We start from the raw sequence: 19,401 nt of genomic DNA on the forward strand, positions 1-19,401 counted from the left end.
CCGTACGGCTTTCAACAATGAGCAAAGCCCATACCGCATAGTCAGCTATAAAAGGCCCCGATAAGACATTGTAAAACAAGTCATACGAAAAAACTAACGGCCTTATTTATGTAAAAAAATGATGAATGTCTGGAAGTACCTATCAGCCACGTTTGCCTATTCTCCAGGACCCAACACGTCGTGTTTCTGCAATACAGAATAGGACAAACTCTATAATATTCCGTGGCTCATATGAAGGGTGGGTGCTTCATCAGGGGTTCTGACCCAATCCTTCATATTGTACTAAGCTTTGACTACCGATCTAGTCAGTATTTCTTTTAAGTTCCGATGTCTACTATACGCCACCATTGGGTGGTTTTGGAAATAACTCCCTACATTTCGCATTGCGAACTTGTTTTTTATAATGTTTTCGTAAAGCTTTATTTATATTTCCTAACGAGAAGTGATATTTTGTTACAAATACTAGTGGTATCTGCTTGTCAGATTCTTGATTAAAGCGGAGTAACTCTAGTCGTTCGATATTGAGAGCCGATTCACAGCTACGAAGTATTTCAAGGTCGTTATATCCCCTTTGCTTAAGATGGCCTTTGAATATACAAAGAGTACATTTTGTATCTTAAATTTTGCGTGTTGCTGTTGTTTCGGTGGTGGCGAATAGCTTCCCCTTTTATAAATCCGGAGAAGACTGTTGGGTTATGCATAGACGTTCTATCTAAATATTGAAACGTATTAGTAGGTTTGGTGTAGCTCTTAATATCAAGGATACCGGTGTTCCTGAACCTCAACCCTTTATGTACGACTGTATCGAGAAAGATAATTTCCTCGTTTGAAATTTCAAACGTAAACTTTAATAAAGGGTGATGATCATTTGCTATTTTAAAAAACTCCTCAACTTCTCCTCGTGATGAATGGGCTATTATAAACGCATCATCTCTATACCTTCCGTAAAATAAGATCTTATTTTTATACTTATATTTTTCAATAATTTCATTGATAACTTCGAATGCTCTAATATCACAAATTTCTGGGCTGCATTTACTTCCCATACTAGCGCTTATTTTCTGTACAAAGTATCGGTCATTAAATTCAAAATAATTGTTTTTCAACACTGTGGCTACTAACGATTTAATTGTTTCACAGTTAGGCAATTTTATCGGATAATCTTCTTTTACTGCACTGTAATAAGCCCGTCCAACAGAATGAATGAGTTCATTGAACTCCATGTTTGTATACATGCTGGTGCAGTCAAAAGAAACTAAGAGGCAATCCCGATCAGGCCTTACATTTTCTATTTTATTTATGAAATCCCCACTATCTCTAATGTAACTGTTCTGTCTTTTAACTATAGGTATCAAAAAGTAATCAATAAATTTGCTAACCCTTTCGGTGACAGAGTTACATTGAGAAATAATCGGTCTGCATGGGGGTAATTCATTTACTGTAATCGTTTGTTTTTTTATCCCTTGAAAAACAAGTTCACTTAATTTGTGAAGTTTAGGAAGAAGAAAAAGACGACCCAATCTGGGTCCCTCTTTCGATGAGCCATGGAGAAAATCAAGAGTTATCCCATCAATCTCACCATTGTCAAACGTCTTGCTGATTTGTGTTTGTACATTATTTTTAATCAGTAATATATTAGGTTCTTGTATCTCCGTGTAATGGATATAGTTTAACTGTCTGAACCCTTCTTTAATGTAGTGTGTCTTTTTAGATATTACAATTGCGCCTCCCTTGTCGCTCTTAGAGAAAATAATATACTGCATGCTTTTCAAAGATCGTAATCCTAGCTGTTGTTCTTTGGTGAAATTGTAATAATTATTTCGTAAATCAAGATTTGATAATTCAAACTTTGTTAGATCTAGATAATTTTCAAGTTCAAAGCAAGCAGGTATCGGTTCATAAAATGATTCGGAACGGATGTATTCCCCGACTTTCTGTATTGCCAAAATGAAAACGACATCTAAGTTTTCTGGCAAATTCATTGAAGTCTGCCATTACAAATCTGCCTATATTACACTTCTTAGGCATAAGTATAAATTTCAAACCTTTACCTAGAACAATGTATTGGTCGTCTGTCAATTGACAGTTGGCTAAGTTATATACATATTGTTTAGCTTTATATACCTGTCCTTTTTTTTGTTGTCTTTTCTTTGTAGAAACCCGATCGAGTTTTCTTATTTTCTGTTTAACAGTTTTTACTTTCTTTTTAGATCAGCGAGCCATTCTTAATATTGACGATTGCCAATCTGATAGTTATAAATGCGATCACAATTATAACTTTTACGCCTAAAACAAACCACAATGGGAAAACCAACTGTCTGCAATCACAGACAAATGGAAACTGAATGCACACATTTTATCGTACATCTACTTAATGATAAATCCTGATGGTACTTCCAGACATTCAACAGTCATCGAAAGGGTTAGCAAATTTATTGATTACTTTTTGATACCTATAGTTAAAAGACAGAACAGTTACATTAGAGATAGTGGGGATTTCATAAATAGCATGTATACAAACATGGAGTTCAATGAACTCATTCATTCTGTTGGACGGGCTTATAACAGAGCAGTAAAAGAAGATTAACCGATTAAATTACCTAGCTGTGAAACAATTAAATCGTTAGTAGCCACAGTGTTGAAAAACAATTATTTTGAATTTAATGACCGATACTTTGTACAGAAAATAGGCGCTAGTATTGGAAGTAAATGCAGCCCAGAAATTTGTGATATTAAAGCATTCGAAGTTATCAATGAAATTATTGAAAAATATAAGTATAAAAATAAGATCTTATTTTACGGAAGGTATAGAGATGATGCGTTTATAATAGCCCATTCATCACGAGGAGAAGTTGAGGAGTTTTTTAAAATAGCAAATGATCATCACCCTTTATTAAAGTTTACGTTTGAAATTTCAAACGAGGAAATTATCTTTCTCGATACAGTCGTACATAAAGGGTTGAGGTTCAGGAACACCGGTATCCTTGATATTAAGAGCTACACCGAACCTACTAATACGTTTCAATATTTAGATAGGACGTCTATGCATAACCCAACAGTCTTCTCCGGATTTATAAAAGGGGAAGCTATTCGCCACCACCGAAACAACAGCAACACGCAAAATGTAAGATACAAAATGTACTCTTTGTATATTGAACGGCCATCTTAAGCAAAGGGGATATAAGGACCTTGAAATACTTCGTAACTGTGAATCGGCTCTCAATATCGAGCGACCAGAGTTACTCCGCTTTAATCAAGAATCTGACAAGCAGATACCACTAGTATTTGTAACAAAATATCACTTCTCGTTAGGAAATATAAATAAAGCTTTACGAAAACATTATAAAAAACTAGTTCGCAATGAGAAATGTAGGGAGCTATTTCCAAAACCACCAATGGTGGCGTATAGTAGACATCGGAACTTACAAGAAATACTGACTAGATCGGTAGTCAAAGCTTAGTACAATATGAAGGATTGGGTCAGGACCCCTGATGAAGCACCCACCCTTCATATGAGCCACGGAATATTATAGAGTTTGTCCTATTCTGTATTGCAGAAACACGATGTGTTGGGTCCTGAGGAATAGGCAAACGTGGCTGATAGGTACTTCCAGACATTCAACATGTAGAGTCATGCCTAATTGTTCTTGACACTCGTATTTATCAACTGATTTTTTGCTGCAATGTTACACAATTTAACTAGTTACAGTCATTGGATGGTGTAAACTTCCAACTAACACCATACACAATTACTATATTCACCATACACCATTACACCATACACCCTGTGCTATCACCATATCGGTTACACCTTTGCACCATACATTGTACGCCATACAAATTACACCATAATGTAATTTAGTTTCAAAGAATGCGTGTGACTACGATTTCTTTTTTAAAACGAATTTTGATCACAATTTTGCAAATGAATGTACGAAATAAAATAAATGATTAATTTTGCATAGTTTTAAATTTAAGTTTTAAACACCATAGCACCATACACCGTCTGCCATTATAACATATACTATAATATACTATAATATATACTATACTATATAATATACACTATTAAACTATACACGTTTTTTGGGAAGTTTACACCATCCAAACGGTGTAAGAACATATATAATAAGAGCGGTCACAAAGACGAGTCAACTCACCTGATTCAAAATGTTTTTTCTCTCATGACAGGAGCTTGTTTTTCAATAGTTGTTCTATGTAATTTTCATATTTGTTGGTTGCTTTCTATATAAATCAGTCAGTTGAGTTTTTCCTTGAATTATTTTACGTTTTGTCATATCGAGTACTTTTATAGCTACATGTAAATATACAGTATGGGTTTTGCTCATTGCTGAAAGTCGTATGGTGACTTAAAATTGCGTGCATTTACGTCATTTGTTTGTGCTTTTGGCAATGTTTACCCATCTTTTTTCGATGATATCCATCCTAAACAAGGTTTTTGCGACTTATCATTTCTAGTGATACCTTTTTATATTTCATAAGCGATGGGTTGATAATTGCTGAAACATAAGGTTGGTGAAGAAAAAAAATGGGGATTCGTCAAAAGTCAAAACATATAATGTTTGGATCACATTCAAAACTACTTTGCCACTTCTTCGAATAATATGTTTTAAGTCCATACCAAATACAACGAATTGTATATCAGATAATGAAAAACCAACAGAAATAACCCCTTATGTAATGTTTGTTTTTATATCTTTAACACTGCAAAATAAAAATCTTATAGAACAAACTGCAATAACAACGTTGTTGTACACTTATACATATTTGATTATTCCATACTACCCCTAAATTATTCGAACGGACACAAATTGTAGTTGCTGTCCTTTCACTTGCAGATATTTCCTCTATATATTCAGGTACACATGAAAAAAACTGATAAAACTACCCCATATACCCTATATAACTGATGATATTACTTCTTGAACAATATACTACCAAAAAATTAAGTAGTTTCATGCAGTAATGTTTTTATTTTAAAATCATTGCAAATATGACATATACAGCTAAGCTACAAAATTTTACGGACGCCATCCCGATTTTGTTGACCGTTATGGAATAACCGTTTCACAGATGATATCGGATATGTTACTTACGTCGTAACTACAATATCCCTCCCTTTTCACAAATTGGATTGATCGAATTAGACTATTTACCGGATTTGCTAAAACATGAGCAGCACGAAGGGTTCCACATTTGGATCTGGATCTGCTTACCATTCCGGAGCACCTGAGATCGCCCCAGGTTTTTTATGCGGTTCGTGTTGTTTATTCTTTAGTTTTTTTAATTCTTGTGTCATGCATACTTCTGTTTGTTTGTTTGTTTGTTTTATTCATTTTTAGCCATGTCGTTGTCAGTTTATTTTCGATTTATGAGTTTAACTGTCCCTCTTGTAACTTTCGGTCGTCTTTTAAGATGTTTGTTTATTGTAGTTAGCTACAAGAGGAAGTGGACATTATTTTCTTACAATCATTAGGTCTAGGAATTGAACTTTATACCTTTTCCTAGAATGATCTACAACAAACAATTCTTTAATTGTCCATTGATCTATTAAGATACCATTGCGATACTATTCAAAGGTTTAAACTCCTGATGTAAAGTTATTCTCGTGAATTTTTACAATTATCTCAGGTCCTTTTTGGTCACATCGTTCTTCAACTGTATCGGTTTTAAACATCTTTGGTTCTCGAGTATTCGGCTTTGAGGGTCTCTGTTAAAGTTTATTCCAGAAAAGCGCATCGGACACATGCAATTAACATAGTGTTAGTCACAGTTGTTGTTTGGAATCATATATTTAAGAGTTTAAAAAATGATGCCCGTTATGTTGTTATATTATCGTTTGTGTAGCTATGCAGCTTAAACCGAACAAGTTAACATATTACGTTCACCGTTTTCATATAATTAAATTTTTGAAGCATTGTCTTTGTTTCATCATTATATAAAAGCATGTAGATGAAATTTTTTTTTTTATAATTGACAAATAATTTTAACGTTCAAATTGAACGAAATACTGTATACATTTTCGTGCTCCAGAATCGCTTTTATTTAGACATGTTAGACTGTTCAACGCTGAAAACTAGAAAAATTAGAACTAGATGAGGAAAATTGTGATTTTTTTATAATTTCATTATTCATCAATATACAATGTACAATTTTAAAAGAAAATATTGTGTTGATCATGTCAATTCAAAATCTTTGACTACTGAAATGATAATATTATCCACGAGAGGTGAAATCGACCCACTGCCTGTAAAAGTAATTAACACTTTTAAAGCAGAAGTGATTTTTTTTACTTGATTATTTCCCATGTTTATTTGTTTTTGTTAAATCAATGACTTCTTCAGAACGTAGAAATGAAATTAAATTCACAAATTGTATATTATTGATTTTAAAAGTACAACTAAGATGATGGTATTGTTCCTATATGACAGTCATTTTTCGTTCTTTTCAAGAAAATACATACTAAGTTTGTGATTACAATTTATAGAATAAACATCAAACCAAAAAAGTGAGAAAACAAACTACAATACTCCTGACTTGAGTATAGGCATTTTCCGAAAATGACGTAGAGAACATATGTTGACTAATAGTAACCCCACCGATAAAATCTTACATCCGGTGTTTCTTTAGTAGAACATATAGCAATTCATCGGTACAAGTTTAAGCATGACGTGACACATGTCTCATGTTTACATTGAGTTTACTATGCTAAATTAAATAATGAAAAATATCAAATAAATATAACGAAATTTAAAAAAAAAACATTTTGTTGTATAAATTGAAAGACGATTGACAGATGTATTCCAAAGGGAGTTAAATGCAGGATGACCACTCTAATAACAAAAATAAGAAAAAAAACCCACTACAGGTTGTTTAGAAATATTGTTATTTGTGCCTTCAATACATTGTAGGTTCATTTTGTTTGCTAATTAAATTTAGATAAACATTTGTGAATGGATCACTATTCATCAATAGCAAGTTTTTTCTTTCCAAGTTATGATGTTGTTCACTCTATCAGTTTGGCTTTATTTTCATTGATACGCTCTTTAGAGAATCCCCATGCCAAGATTCCCAATAAATTGCATCGCTTTGTGACTTTTCAGTTGCGTAAAACTTTCCATTTAGGTTGGCGTCGGTACTCCATTTAAACCACCAGCCTGAACGTTTATGTTCAGCAACATTTATGGAAGTATGTCGGTCATTGTCACTGTCAAATGTAGTAAACGCCATTCCATTAATCTGAAACATTGACCCACCTGGTGGATTTATCAAGCTATCACCTGTAAAACACAATTATATCAGCAAAAGATATAAATCTATAACGTTAAAATATATTTAAATGGTTGGATTATCTTTCTTTGCTTGATAAATATTTACTATTCAAGCAACATTTTAGGATGACTGTCCAATATTCAATTTATAGGAAATTTATTGTCTTTCAAAATAATATCAAAGGAGATATAAACTTAAAGCATGACATAGAAAAGAAAAAGCTAGTTTAACTAAAGCTAAATGTATTTTTTAAAATAATTTATTATGTTGACAAAATTACTGAAATCTGCCGTTTCATGATGAAAAAACAAAAATATTTCCATTGGTGTTTATTCATGTTATTGGAATGTGTCTAATTGCTTGATAAATTCTTTTCTTTTCTTTTTATGAATTCTGTTTAATCTTTTGTTTTAAGGTCACACACATTTGCATTTCCTAACGTGGTCAATTAGTCACAAGAAGAAGGAACATGTTATTGACGCCTGCTAACGAGTAAATATATAAACATATTACACATTTTTTAAATTTCATTCTACTATGAATTATATATGATATCACCATTTACAAATGTAAAAACACATCTATCTAGCTAATTTAGGATATCGCGTAACAATGACGTTAGTACACAAACAGGAATTGTTTTCAAGATTTAAGATGCATCTTTATAAATTTTAAAATTTAAAGGAAATCATTAAATTTTGTTATAGAGTACAAACTCTCTTCCGTTATGATCACCTTATCGTTTGGCGTTTTGTCCTTGTCTAAACAGAACAATAACAATCAGCCATTGTGGAAATGACTATAAAGATACTATATGATACTCCCTTCTGGCAAAGTTGAACTTTGATGGATGTTTGGTCAGTATTTGTTTAGTACGTTTTGTTTATATAGCCCTTCACGCTTTTCTGTGATTAAACTTTAGTCCAATTGGAATAGAGCTTTTTTTCTGATGAAGTTATGCAAATCATCAAGTAATATCTTTATATTTCATCAAAAGTAATGGCAAACAACAAAAACAGTTATCAGACAATTCTTAAGGTTGCATTTCTGTGAATATAGACAAATTCCCGTAGGAACTCCGTTTGGGGCTAAAACTGTGACACTTTTACTATGAAGTTCGTGATTTTTTTTATCCTAAAATAGTAAGTCGATATATGCACTACTATTTTTTTCGAAGGTCAAAACATAGGCTCTGCACATTTTGTTTAACATTTATATGCCATGAACTTGTTAGAGTTTTAAATTTATACTAAAATTGTGAACTACTCATACCTTTACTTTTTCCCTACTTCAGAATTCTTTTTCACCGTATGCTTTTATACTGGTAACAGTCCCAAGTTATGTCTTTATGAGATGAAACATATAGATCATACATGTATCTGAGAACCAGTATGTCAGCAAATCAAAATATCTATGAATTTTATATATCCTCCCCAAAAGAGGCCTGGTTTGAGAAACAGCTGAATTTACAAAATGCAACCTCAAGAGGTGACGTGACTGCATTTTTAACAAAAGTTATAGAGAATAATTTATTTAAGATAAAAGAGATTTCCTATCGGAAACATTATATATATGTTAATAATATGTTAATTATATGTTAATTATTACAGCAGCTAAGATACTGATTATCACTCTGTGTTCAACATGCTTACACTGGACGTCAGGCAAGCAAGATCAATCAACTATTAACGTATTTTTTTCTCTCATTAATTTAACTGATAATAACTAGAAACTAGAAATACAATATCAGAGTCGAACGAAAAGGTTGATAAGTTCATACAAGATCTCTAAAACAAATTTAGAATATCTTTCTCTGAAGTGTTTAAAGAATCAAGTACAAATACAAAAACCCAGTCTAAAAATTATTATATTTTGCATTTACCAGCATCTCCACTGTAGCCAGAAATGTTCAGCATGTAGTTTGTGTTTTCATTTCCAACAACAAATGTATCATATTCTGCATACCGTGTTTCACCGTTCCAGTCTTCTAAATCAATCCGTAGTTTATAATTTTTCGTGGATAATATCTTATGCAAGTTTTCGTTTCCTTAAAAAAAAAAAAGAATTGCATAGAGTACCATTGCTGCCAGTGTAATCAAGTACTGTACTTTTTTAAATAATTATTGACCATTGAATATATCATGTTCAAATACCATTTATAGTCTATGTTCTCTTTTCCATTGTATCCACTTTTTTTAATAGAATTAAAAGACATGAGTCATTATCATCAGAAAACCACAAAAATCCGATTTTGTTTAATTCGTTTTCTTTTCAAACAGTGGCTAGTCTTATGTTAGATTACAAACTATCTTATCGAGAGTTTGTATAGTCTTCAATACGAAACACGAATAAAAGCCAAAATCGTTCTACAAAATTTCACATACCGTAATTGTTCAACATTTTTTTTTATATTCAATTACCATTTGGAATGATGTTTCTATCTAGAGTATACCTATAATAAATCATTTATCTATAATCGGTTTCATGTTTTTAAACTATTTTAACTCAATCTGCATGTTACCGTGTTATCATTCATTCACATACAAAAAAAGATCATACAACCCTTGTGATCACATTTCTTATCTGGAATTTAAAACAAATCGTGTTGATAATGCCGATAAATTCCGCTAGAATAAATACCTAGCCAATATTCCAAATTCACATCCCCGAATCCATCTTTGTATTCCTGCCAATTTCGGTAGAAATCTGTTGTACCATCTAGTCGTTTTTGTATCACCTGTTGAAAGATTTTAGTTTATATACAATAGACACTATAAAATATTTATTCTATTGGTAGAAATGCGGCAAATAAGTATGTATTTTTGTACTCTTGAGTTTATAATCATTTGTATTAAGATTGATTTTTTATAAAGATTTTATATTGTTTGTGGTGAAACGCCAAATTGCAAACATTAAAAAATTCATATGAACCCTCAATAGTCATCGGTGGTAAATGGTACTGCTGTAATGGCCATAATAAGTGTTTAAAAAAAAATAGGCATTCGCACGGTAATCCTCTTCTTGACAAATTGCTCCTTTATTCATATGAAGCACACTCCGTAACAAGATTTTCTTCAGACAAATGACCAAATATATCATTTTCCTTTTAATTTAATATTCGACAATTAAGATTATTTCATCTCCCTTAATGATTCAGAGATTGGTAAGTATGTGTAAGGCACCTATGCCATCGAATGTAACCCAAACGAAACAAGATATACAGTTAAGACATTCTGATATCTTGAACTACATCTTGAAATTGACAATGTTGGTCGATTGAGAACAAAACTTTACAATACAAAGATTGTTATAACTTCCTGAGGGTAAACTTTCCATTGTTATGTAGTGCCTGCAGATAAAGTATACGTCTACTGTTTCATACCACATTCAAGAGCTTTCCTACGATAACTCCCTAAACGTGGGTTGCTACATGTACTTATAATAAAACAGCTTTTTAACCATGAGTTCAAAGTGGGTTGCTACATTTGTACAAGAGTTCAAAGTGGTGATTTTAATCTGAACTATAGACTTTCACAGTCAAAGTAAAACCAGATAGTACGTAGGCAGGCTTTCATTAAATATTTGAACTCAAATTGTTAAAGGAAAAATGCAAAGAAAACATACTATTTTCAAATAAAACCGCAAATGAAATATTTGGCTATTTTTTTCATCTTGTTTATAATCACGAAGTTTTAGGTTGCGATAAATATATGCCAAATGGTATTCTTACAAAAGAACTTATATTGCAACCCGCTGCTCATTTAAAAAGCAAAAACACAAAATAATTAATAAGGACAAAAACTGGTTTCATAAGAATGAGCTTTATTTAGACTTGTTTTTCATTATAGAACATAAGTTAAAAAAGAAAGTTAAATTTCTTCCAAGAATGAAGCTTTCAATTTGCAGTCGTGTAACAAAATACATATCTAAATTTTAGTGGCATTAGATATATTTCGATTTTCATAACAAATGATAATATTATCATACCGTCCATTGTTCGCCGCCTGTCATTTCGCAGTAAACGTCAACAGGTTGATTTTCAATGTATATAGTATATACACCACCAGTACTGCCACTTGCAACTCCAGTACAATCAAGGATATCGTTTGTCGTTTGAACTGGTGTTGCTTTCACAGTTGTTGTCTTAAGTTTTGTTGTTTCATAGCTTGTTACGTCACTTGTCTTTGCTGCGGTACTGGCTTTTGTGTCTGTTATTTTTATATAAGTTGTTGTATTATTTGTCTGGTAGCTTGTTAAGTCAGTTGTCTTTGCTGCGGTACTGGCTTTTGTGGCTGTTATTTTTGTATAGGTTGTTGTATTATTTGTCTGGTAGCTTGTTAAGTCAGTTGTCTTTGCTGCGGTACTGGCTTTTGTGTCTGTTATTTTTTTATAGGTTGTTGAATTATTTGTCTGGTAGCTTGTTAAGTCAGTTGTCTTTGCTGCGGTACTGGCTTTTGTGTCTGTTATTTTTGTATAGGTTGTTGTATTATTTGTCTGGTAGCTTGTTAAGTCAAATGTCTTTGCTGCGGTACTGGCTTTTGTGTCTGTTATTTTTGTATAGGTTGTTGTATTATTTGTCTGGTAGCTTGTTAAGTCAGTTGTCTTTGCTGCGGTACTGGCTTTTGTGTCTGTTATTTTTGTATAGGTTGGTGTATTATTTGTCTGGTAGCTTGTTAAGTCAGTTGTCTTTGCTGCGGTACTGGCTTTTGTGTCTGTTATTTTTGTATAGGTTGTTGTATTATTTGTCTGGTAGCTTGTTTTGTCAGTTGTAGTTTTATAGTACATCATGTCAGTTGTTGTCGTCTTGTCACTAGTTAAATTATCACTCGTTGTCTTGATGCCTGTTTGAACAGTTGTTTCATGGTTACTCAAACTAACATCTGTAATCAAAAGTACAAAAAAATCATTTATATTCTTGTGTAACGGAATCAAATTTCGCTACTTATTTTATAATGATTTTTGATATTATTAAAATAAGTTCTATGTAACACAGATGAGAATGTATACTGTATACTAGTCGTAGGCAATTGATTATTATTTGGTAAGGTATTATGTAGGAACTTTCGAAAGACAGTTATATAACACTAGTTATAGTTTTCAGTTTTCAATTATAGACTTTCATCCTGTTAATGATTACGTTTAGCGTTTTTTTTTGTTTTTGTTATAAAATCGTATAATTGGATGTCATTAAAAACACTGTCATCATTGATGTACCTTCTACGTGTAATAATATGTAATATCCTGCCCTGTCAATAAGCAAAATAATAACGTGTTGTCATGTTTATAACGTCACATATCGTCGCTGGGCTTCTAAAATTTCGTATATGACTTTTTTGGCTAAAAACACTTTTTGACACCAATGGTCTCGGCGGGAGGAAATCTTTGGTATAACAAAATAGCATACAGTTAGACCAATCAAAATGTGTGAGATAAGACATATTACAAAATTGCCAATGTCAGTTGTTTGTAAAGTTTGCTTCCAAAATGTTGTATGAAAACTTGAAAATTGTTGTAGAATGGCTTTGGGAAAAAAAATTATTGTACATTTCTTTATTTCTGTGAAAATAGTTTAAGTTCTTGAATAATCCAGATATAATTTTTTATTTCAATGCTATTTACAAAAATGTTCAAGTTAACATACGACATTTTGGAAGCATGCATTTTGCAAAATTTTTCAAAGCCTGTTTGTGAGATATTTTTTATGGAAAAATTTGTAATTTACAACATTTTAGAAGCCCAGCGACGATATTCAGTTATTCATTTGTCGTTTAAGTTAAACATGTATCCACTTTATGGACATTATCCGAGTTTTTTTTAAAAACATATCGACGGAGGTACTTTTTTTAATTTAACTTAAAAATAAGCCAGGAATATATACCATTAGATGACGTCAGTGTATACCAAAAACAATGACAGAGTTATATTATTATTCGAACCAATAGTGACTTGAAAGTCATAAAAAGGAGTTGTCCTTTTAAAAAAAAACAAGCAAGGTTTTTGAGTTTTCGAATATATTAAAAGTCTAGAGAGTTGATTCGAATTTTTAGAAAAATATACATGTATATATTTTGTACTCCTCCGTTTCTCAAATTTTGTATTTACTGTAGAAAACTTACTCGAAGATTTTCGTAGAAACGTTCCATTCTGCCATGTAACACATTGCGGGAAACAACTATAGTCGAGCTGGCACTCACTTGATTGTTTATCAAAACTGACAGAACAGCATGATTGCAAATGTGCACAGAAACCAGCACAAATAATGGCCGATTTTGTTCTCCTTACTTCAAGCGATGTAATAGATGATATTATCTTTATGTTTTTCTCAGCTATAAAGTGTTGATTATCCATTTGTAAACCGACGCAATGTATTAATATTACTCTGTTCGTGTATATAACAATCGCAGTAAATATATTGTACTGCATCTCAAAAGTTTATAATGGTAAAATGATGTGAATCATTTGATCATTACTTTATAAAGTGGTGAAACAAAGCGGAGACAAAAATAAACTGGTGATGACACCATGTTTTCGAAAATAACTGGTATGTAAACAATCGTGATTTGCAATTTTTATACATTAAAAATTTAGCTTTTAAATGTAAATGCTTTAAAAAAAGTTAAAAGTCATTTTACAAATACAAAACTTCTTGCTAAATATTTACACACAACTTTATAAAAAAGAACAAACAATAGAGTAAGTCGAGGCATCAGAAGCGTTGTTGTCGACAACCCAATTCTTTTCTTCTATATTATATGATATTGTTTTCAATGCATATTCGTCAGATGAAAACATTACCACTTAAACATAATTATAAAGTGGTTATGCATTTAACTGTATTACGACCTACTTAAAATATATAAAGATGTTGCATAAACGTCAATAAACCATCTATCTAAAACATACATCACCTACGGAAATCTACAATAGCTGGGTCTTGATGCAATATGAAAAGCTATTAACCGGCACATAATTGGGTTGATATTATACAAATGTTCTCCAAATGACTAACACATTGAAATCAATATAGTTAAACATGTTAAAGCCGACTAAACTTTTAAGGGTCCAGGCTAATGCATTTTATAAGCATTGAGATTTATCTAGTCAATGTACAAATCAGTTGTGCAATGTATGGATGGAAGGAGTTGTTGGGGATTTGTAAATGATACAACAAGATTGCAGAGAGATATCATTGAAAGTGAAACACGATTATGAAGAATAACCTTTCTTCTTGACTGATTCGATTAAGAAAAAACGAATTCCTATACAAGTTAATTTGAATCACCTTCTTTACTTTATGTCAAGATCCAAATCGACCAGAGTTACTTTTTTTAGACCAATGATCTAATATTATGTACCATACATACACTAATTCCAGCACTTCCAAATTAAAAAAAATGCATGTGGTTATTTATTGCTTCTGTGTTATAAATAACTCATACCATACCGAATGTGACCTATTCCCTAATATGACTGTTTTGCCGAGTGGAAATTTGCATTGATGTTAGACGTGTTCCGGTATTTATACATCAAATATTTATGCTTTCAGTTATATATAAGAAATTCTGTTTTTGTTGATCTGTTATTTTGCTTTAACATTTGATGTGTTCCCCTCGGTTTTGGTTTGTGAACCGGATTGATTTGTTTTCACTGGATTGATTAATGTCTATTGAAAAGAGGTATACTACTGTTGTCTTTATTTGTACCGCAAGTCTTGAAATTGAATGTATTGTGTATGAAATAATCACACGAAACAATGCATAGATTTTTCCTATTTCGAGGACCTCATGGAAAGCTATTCAGATTCATGAAAAAGTTATTTGACTTACGAGTTTTGTCACTTTTAGTGTATATCAGAGCTGGTGATAAAAATGTCATTTTGCTAGTGGACCTTAAACCGGAGCGAATCACGATCCTTCTAGTCGACACACTTTTTTAATTCACACATTTGAATATTTGTAAAATAAATTGTGGCAAATTGGATAAAGCTTATGTCTATATCTTTATATTTATCACAAAATCTCACTTTGAGGCTATAATTGTTCTTTTGATATATTTTTTGACAAATTGGCTCAAAATTCAAGAAGTTGGAAGCCCTAAGACATATTATATGATAAAAATACTTCAAATTGAGTCTGATAGGCAACACTAGATTCATGTTTTTCAACAGATGTATAATAGGTTGTTTTAAGGGGACCACAAGATATTTCGGATCACACCGTAAGTTAGAACGGTGTAAACTTTACACATGTTCAATAGTTGGAATGGTATGGGCTTTGGTCATTGTTGAAGGCCGTACAGTGTCTAAATATGTTAATATGTTAATTTCTGTGTCATTTTGTCTCTTGTTGAGAGGTGTCTCATTGACAATCATACCACATCTTCTTCTCTTATTTTCTAAAATAAAATATTGACGTCCACATTGAGATCACATACACACTTATTGTATTTTATTAAACCGAAAAGTAACGGATACTTATTTTGGTCAGTACACATTTTCGTCCATCGAAGAAATATGTATTGTTTGTCTCTTTGTCGATATCTAATATTGTGGTTTGTAAGTAACTGCATAAGAGCCTAACGACAATTGATTCCTTTGTGTAGTTTTCCAACTTTACATTAATCAACAACCACCCAAATTTGGAAACAGTGAGTTTTAAATTATATTATACGAAAATGAAGTTCCTAGTTTCTTTTTTTAGTATTATACATGTTATATGAAAACATTATTTTCACAGATTTTTTTTCTAATATTAATTAGAGAAGTGGTCGTGTATACGAATATGAATTAGAGACATCAACATAGCAACACAAATAAAGGCAGCAGTAGTATACCACTGTTCGAAATTCATAAATCGATAGAGAAAAAAAAACAAATCCGGGTTACAAACTTAAACTGAGGAAAACGCTTCAAATATAAGAGAACTACGACACAACAAAAACACATAATATAACAATGGCCATTTCCCTGACTTGGTAAAGGGCATTCTAAAATAAAAATGGTGGGTTGAACCTGGTTTTGTGGCATGCCGAACCTCCCGCTTTAATGGCAATGTTAATTATAACATTAAAATGAGAATATTACACGACAGGACTACAATACAATTTAATGAGAGAAAATGTAGGACAGAGAAAGAAATAAATAATAGCCAACAAATGTACCAGGGTAAAAATTTTAATACGCCAGACGTGCGCCACCTCCACACAAGAATAACCAGTGACGCTAAGTTTGGAAGCCAAAACAATTACAATGTTGAAAACACTGAGGACCAAAAGTCCCAAAACAAAATGTAACCAATACGCATGGGACAAGAACATAATTATTATTTAGAATTTAGATTAATTCATACTTTTGTGAACAGTAAATTTTATAAAATGACTATATAATAGATCTACATGATTAAACTAAAGTGGTGACTAGCTATAGAATAAAAACGGACATATACACATATAAAGAGGATATATCACATAGTGTCTGTATCTAATGCTAAGCTATGGATATATTTCGAGTCGAGACATGTTGAGAATAAATACAACGACACATGACAATTAAGATATGAAATGACAGTAGATTCTTTAAGGTAAACGGTTACATTTGAAAATAACGTAGAATATCTATTTACTGATTTTAGTCAGACATGCGGAATTTCTGGGATCAATATTTACAGAATACACAATCTTTTATTAATATGGTCGGTTAAAATCCTTATTATTCTTCTTTATTAATTATAATTTCGCCATCGAAATTTTACAGGTTTCAATATGGCTTTATTTTCATAGATACGCCCTTTAGAGAATACTCTGAAGAATGCCAAGAATTCCAAAGTGCTCCATCAGAAGCTGTCTGTCCATTAAAGTAGTAAATTCCATTTAGGTTGGCATCAGTGCTCCAATTAAACCACCATCCAGAATATTTCGCTTGAGCACAATTAATAAACAAGTGTGCGTCATTGTCCCTATCCGATGTAGTGAACTTCATTCCATTCATCATATATGTCGAACCAGATGGTGGATTTATGATGCTATCATCTGCAAAATAGAAAGATTTGTTTCAAAGGCTCCGTGTTTAAGGCAGTTCTTTGAAATATACATGTTATAAATAACACAGTCACACTGTGTTACTTGGATGGAGAGTTAGTTTTCTATTTGATCAGAAGTATTCTTGTAGTATCTATAAAAAAAATCTTTTGTGTGAACATTTCCTTTAAAATCACAAAAAAAGGATTGACAAACTTTTTTTTTTGTAATGATAGTTATAATCCCGCGAAGCTCTGCTGTCAATATTAATTATATTTTTAACTGCCATTTAGCGTAGGTAAACGTGAACGTCTGTGCTATGCACATGATTCAGTAAGCAGGCAAAACCTCGGGTCTGATAATTTGTGATCTGTAGGCCTTTCTTTGGAAATAAAATTCAAGGTCATTCCCAAAAAATTGACCTACAATAGTGATCTTGAACTTCTTAAACTACAAAAACAGATATAGTGAAACTAGTACACAACCATACGAATATTGTACTTCAAATTGACACATTTAGTTGAAAAAGATTATACTACATCTTACATAGATGACATCATGAGTTTGTGAACCGTTCTGGATATTAGTTTCACAGAAAACGACCATATGTTACCATTTCTGTTAAATCAATTCAGTCCTCTTTTTCTCGAAACTTTGTTTTGAATATGAGATGAAGAACAATAAAGCAAAACACTGTTTCGATGAACTGTTTATCGAATTGATTTTATGTAGAATTACTTTTGCAATATGACCTTTAACATGCTTTAAATTTGCTGATATTTGCAGTTGACAGTCGTTAAAATGGCCAACAATTTGGTGTGTTCAAAGATAAAAAAAAACAATTTCAAAATTTGTACTTTACAAAATCTACATCAGTTTTCAAATATTCAACAAACGATGTCTCTCAACTATTGATTACATATGCTTTTGTTTCGTTCAGGGTTTGGAATGTTGCACCGTTTAGTTATAGAAAGTAATGTATGCAAGGCCTTTGTTGAATTATTAGCTCGTAAATATTAACTTCCTAGCACGAAACATCTTTATACGAAATTATTACACCAGAATGCAACCATTTATCTATCAAATATTAATGTATGATAACTTTCAACAGAAAGTGTCTTTCTGAAAATTGATTTATAAGATGAAGGTTTTTTTATTTATCGCAGGCTACTATATACAAAGTTTTCCAAGGTATCATGCAAACGCTTAAGATGAAACATTGTGCTGTTGATATACATTGTGCTGTTACTTGTTATAATATTACAGAAATAATACTAACATAAAATAACTGTATCTAAAACTTGACTTAAGCTTTTGCATTGACCTCTTTGAACATTCATGCATTCCTAAGGAACTCAAATCTAAACCATATATAGTGGAGATAAAAATGACGAGTCTTTAGATATTGATTTTGTATGAGGGACATACTACTGAGTTATCAAACAATTCTAATTTATCACACTGTTTCTTTTTGAAGTTCTAAAAAACGTGTATCTTATTGTTGTGACCTGTTCACTATTTCTTGCTATTTCACGTTTCACTCTGCATAGAGTGTTATTCGAAAATGTAATGGCAGTACAGAAACAAAAAAATGAATATTGTCTATAAAACTCGTGATATTAGACAAAAGAATGGCAAAACGAACCCGATAAAACACGGCAGTGATCCTAGAAGGTACCCTACAATAGTAGGAAATAGACAGGGAGCTGCTGAAGTCAACCTCTGGTGCGGGATGTTTTCGCTGTATTGAAGACCTATTGTTGGCGTTCGGCTGTTTGTTTACTCCTTAGATGTCGGTATGTTGTCTGTTTGACCCATTTCCCGTTTCCATTCCCAATTTTATGTCTGCATACTCCTTTAATATACTGTTGATTTTTCCTATGTTCTATAATCAAAGCTTAAAGATTTCCGACACTTTTTTGATTTGGTGATTAATAGATCATGAACAATTTACTGACTGAAATTATCTGCCTGTCCTTGTGAAGTAATAACAGATTCATTTGTGACTAAAACAATTTATGTATTTACCAGCATCTCCACTATAGCCAGCGATAGAGAGTTTGTACTTTGTGTTCTCACTTCCCACAACAAACG

The 19,401-nt window shown here is 32.0% G+C and overlaps 1 protein-coding gene across 1 annotated transcript; it reads right to left on the bottom strand.

Annotated features, from left to right (window-relative positions):
- Positions 1-7,035: 7,035 nt before the first annotated feature.
- On the bottom strand, positions 7,036-15,168 carry LOC139490174 (angiopoietin-related protein 7-like). The gene is made up of 5 exons (XM_071277024.1): positions 15,120-15,168; positions 11,281-12,173; positions 9,934-10,030; positions 9,176-9,340; positions 7,036-7,301 (listed from the first exon to the last, which is right to left on the bottom strand). The coding sequence occupies exons 1-5, from the start codon at positions 15,166-15,168 to the stop codon at positions 7,036-7,038; spliced, it is 1,470 nt and encodes a 489-aa protein (XP_071133125.1).
- Between the last annotated feature and the right edge of the window lie 4,233 nt (positions 15,169-19,401).

This window comes from Mytilus edulis, chromosome 9 (assembly GCF_963676685.1).
Source record: "Mytilus edulis chromosome 9, xbMytEdul2.2, whole genome shotgun sequence".
Taxonomy (NCBI): domain Eukaryota; kingdom Metazoa; phylum Mollusca; class Bivalvia; order Mytilida; family Mytilidae; genus Mytilus; species Mytilus edulis.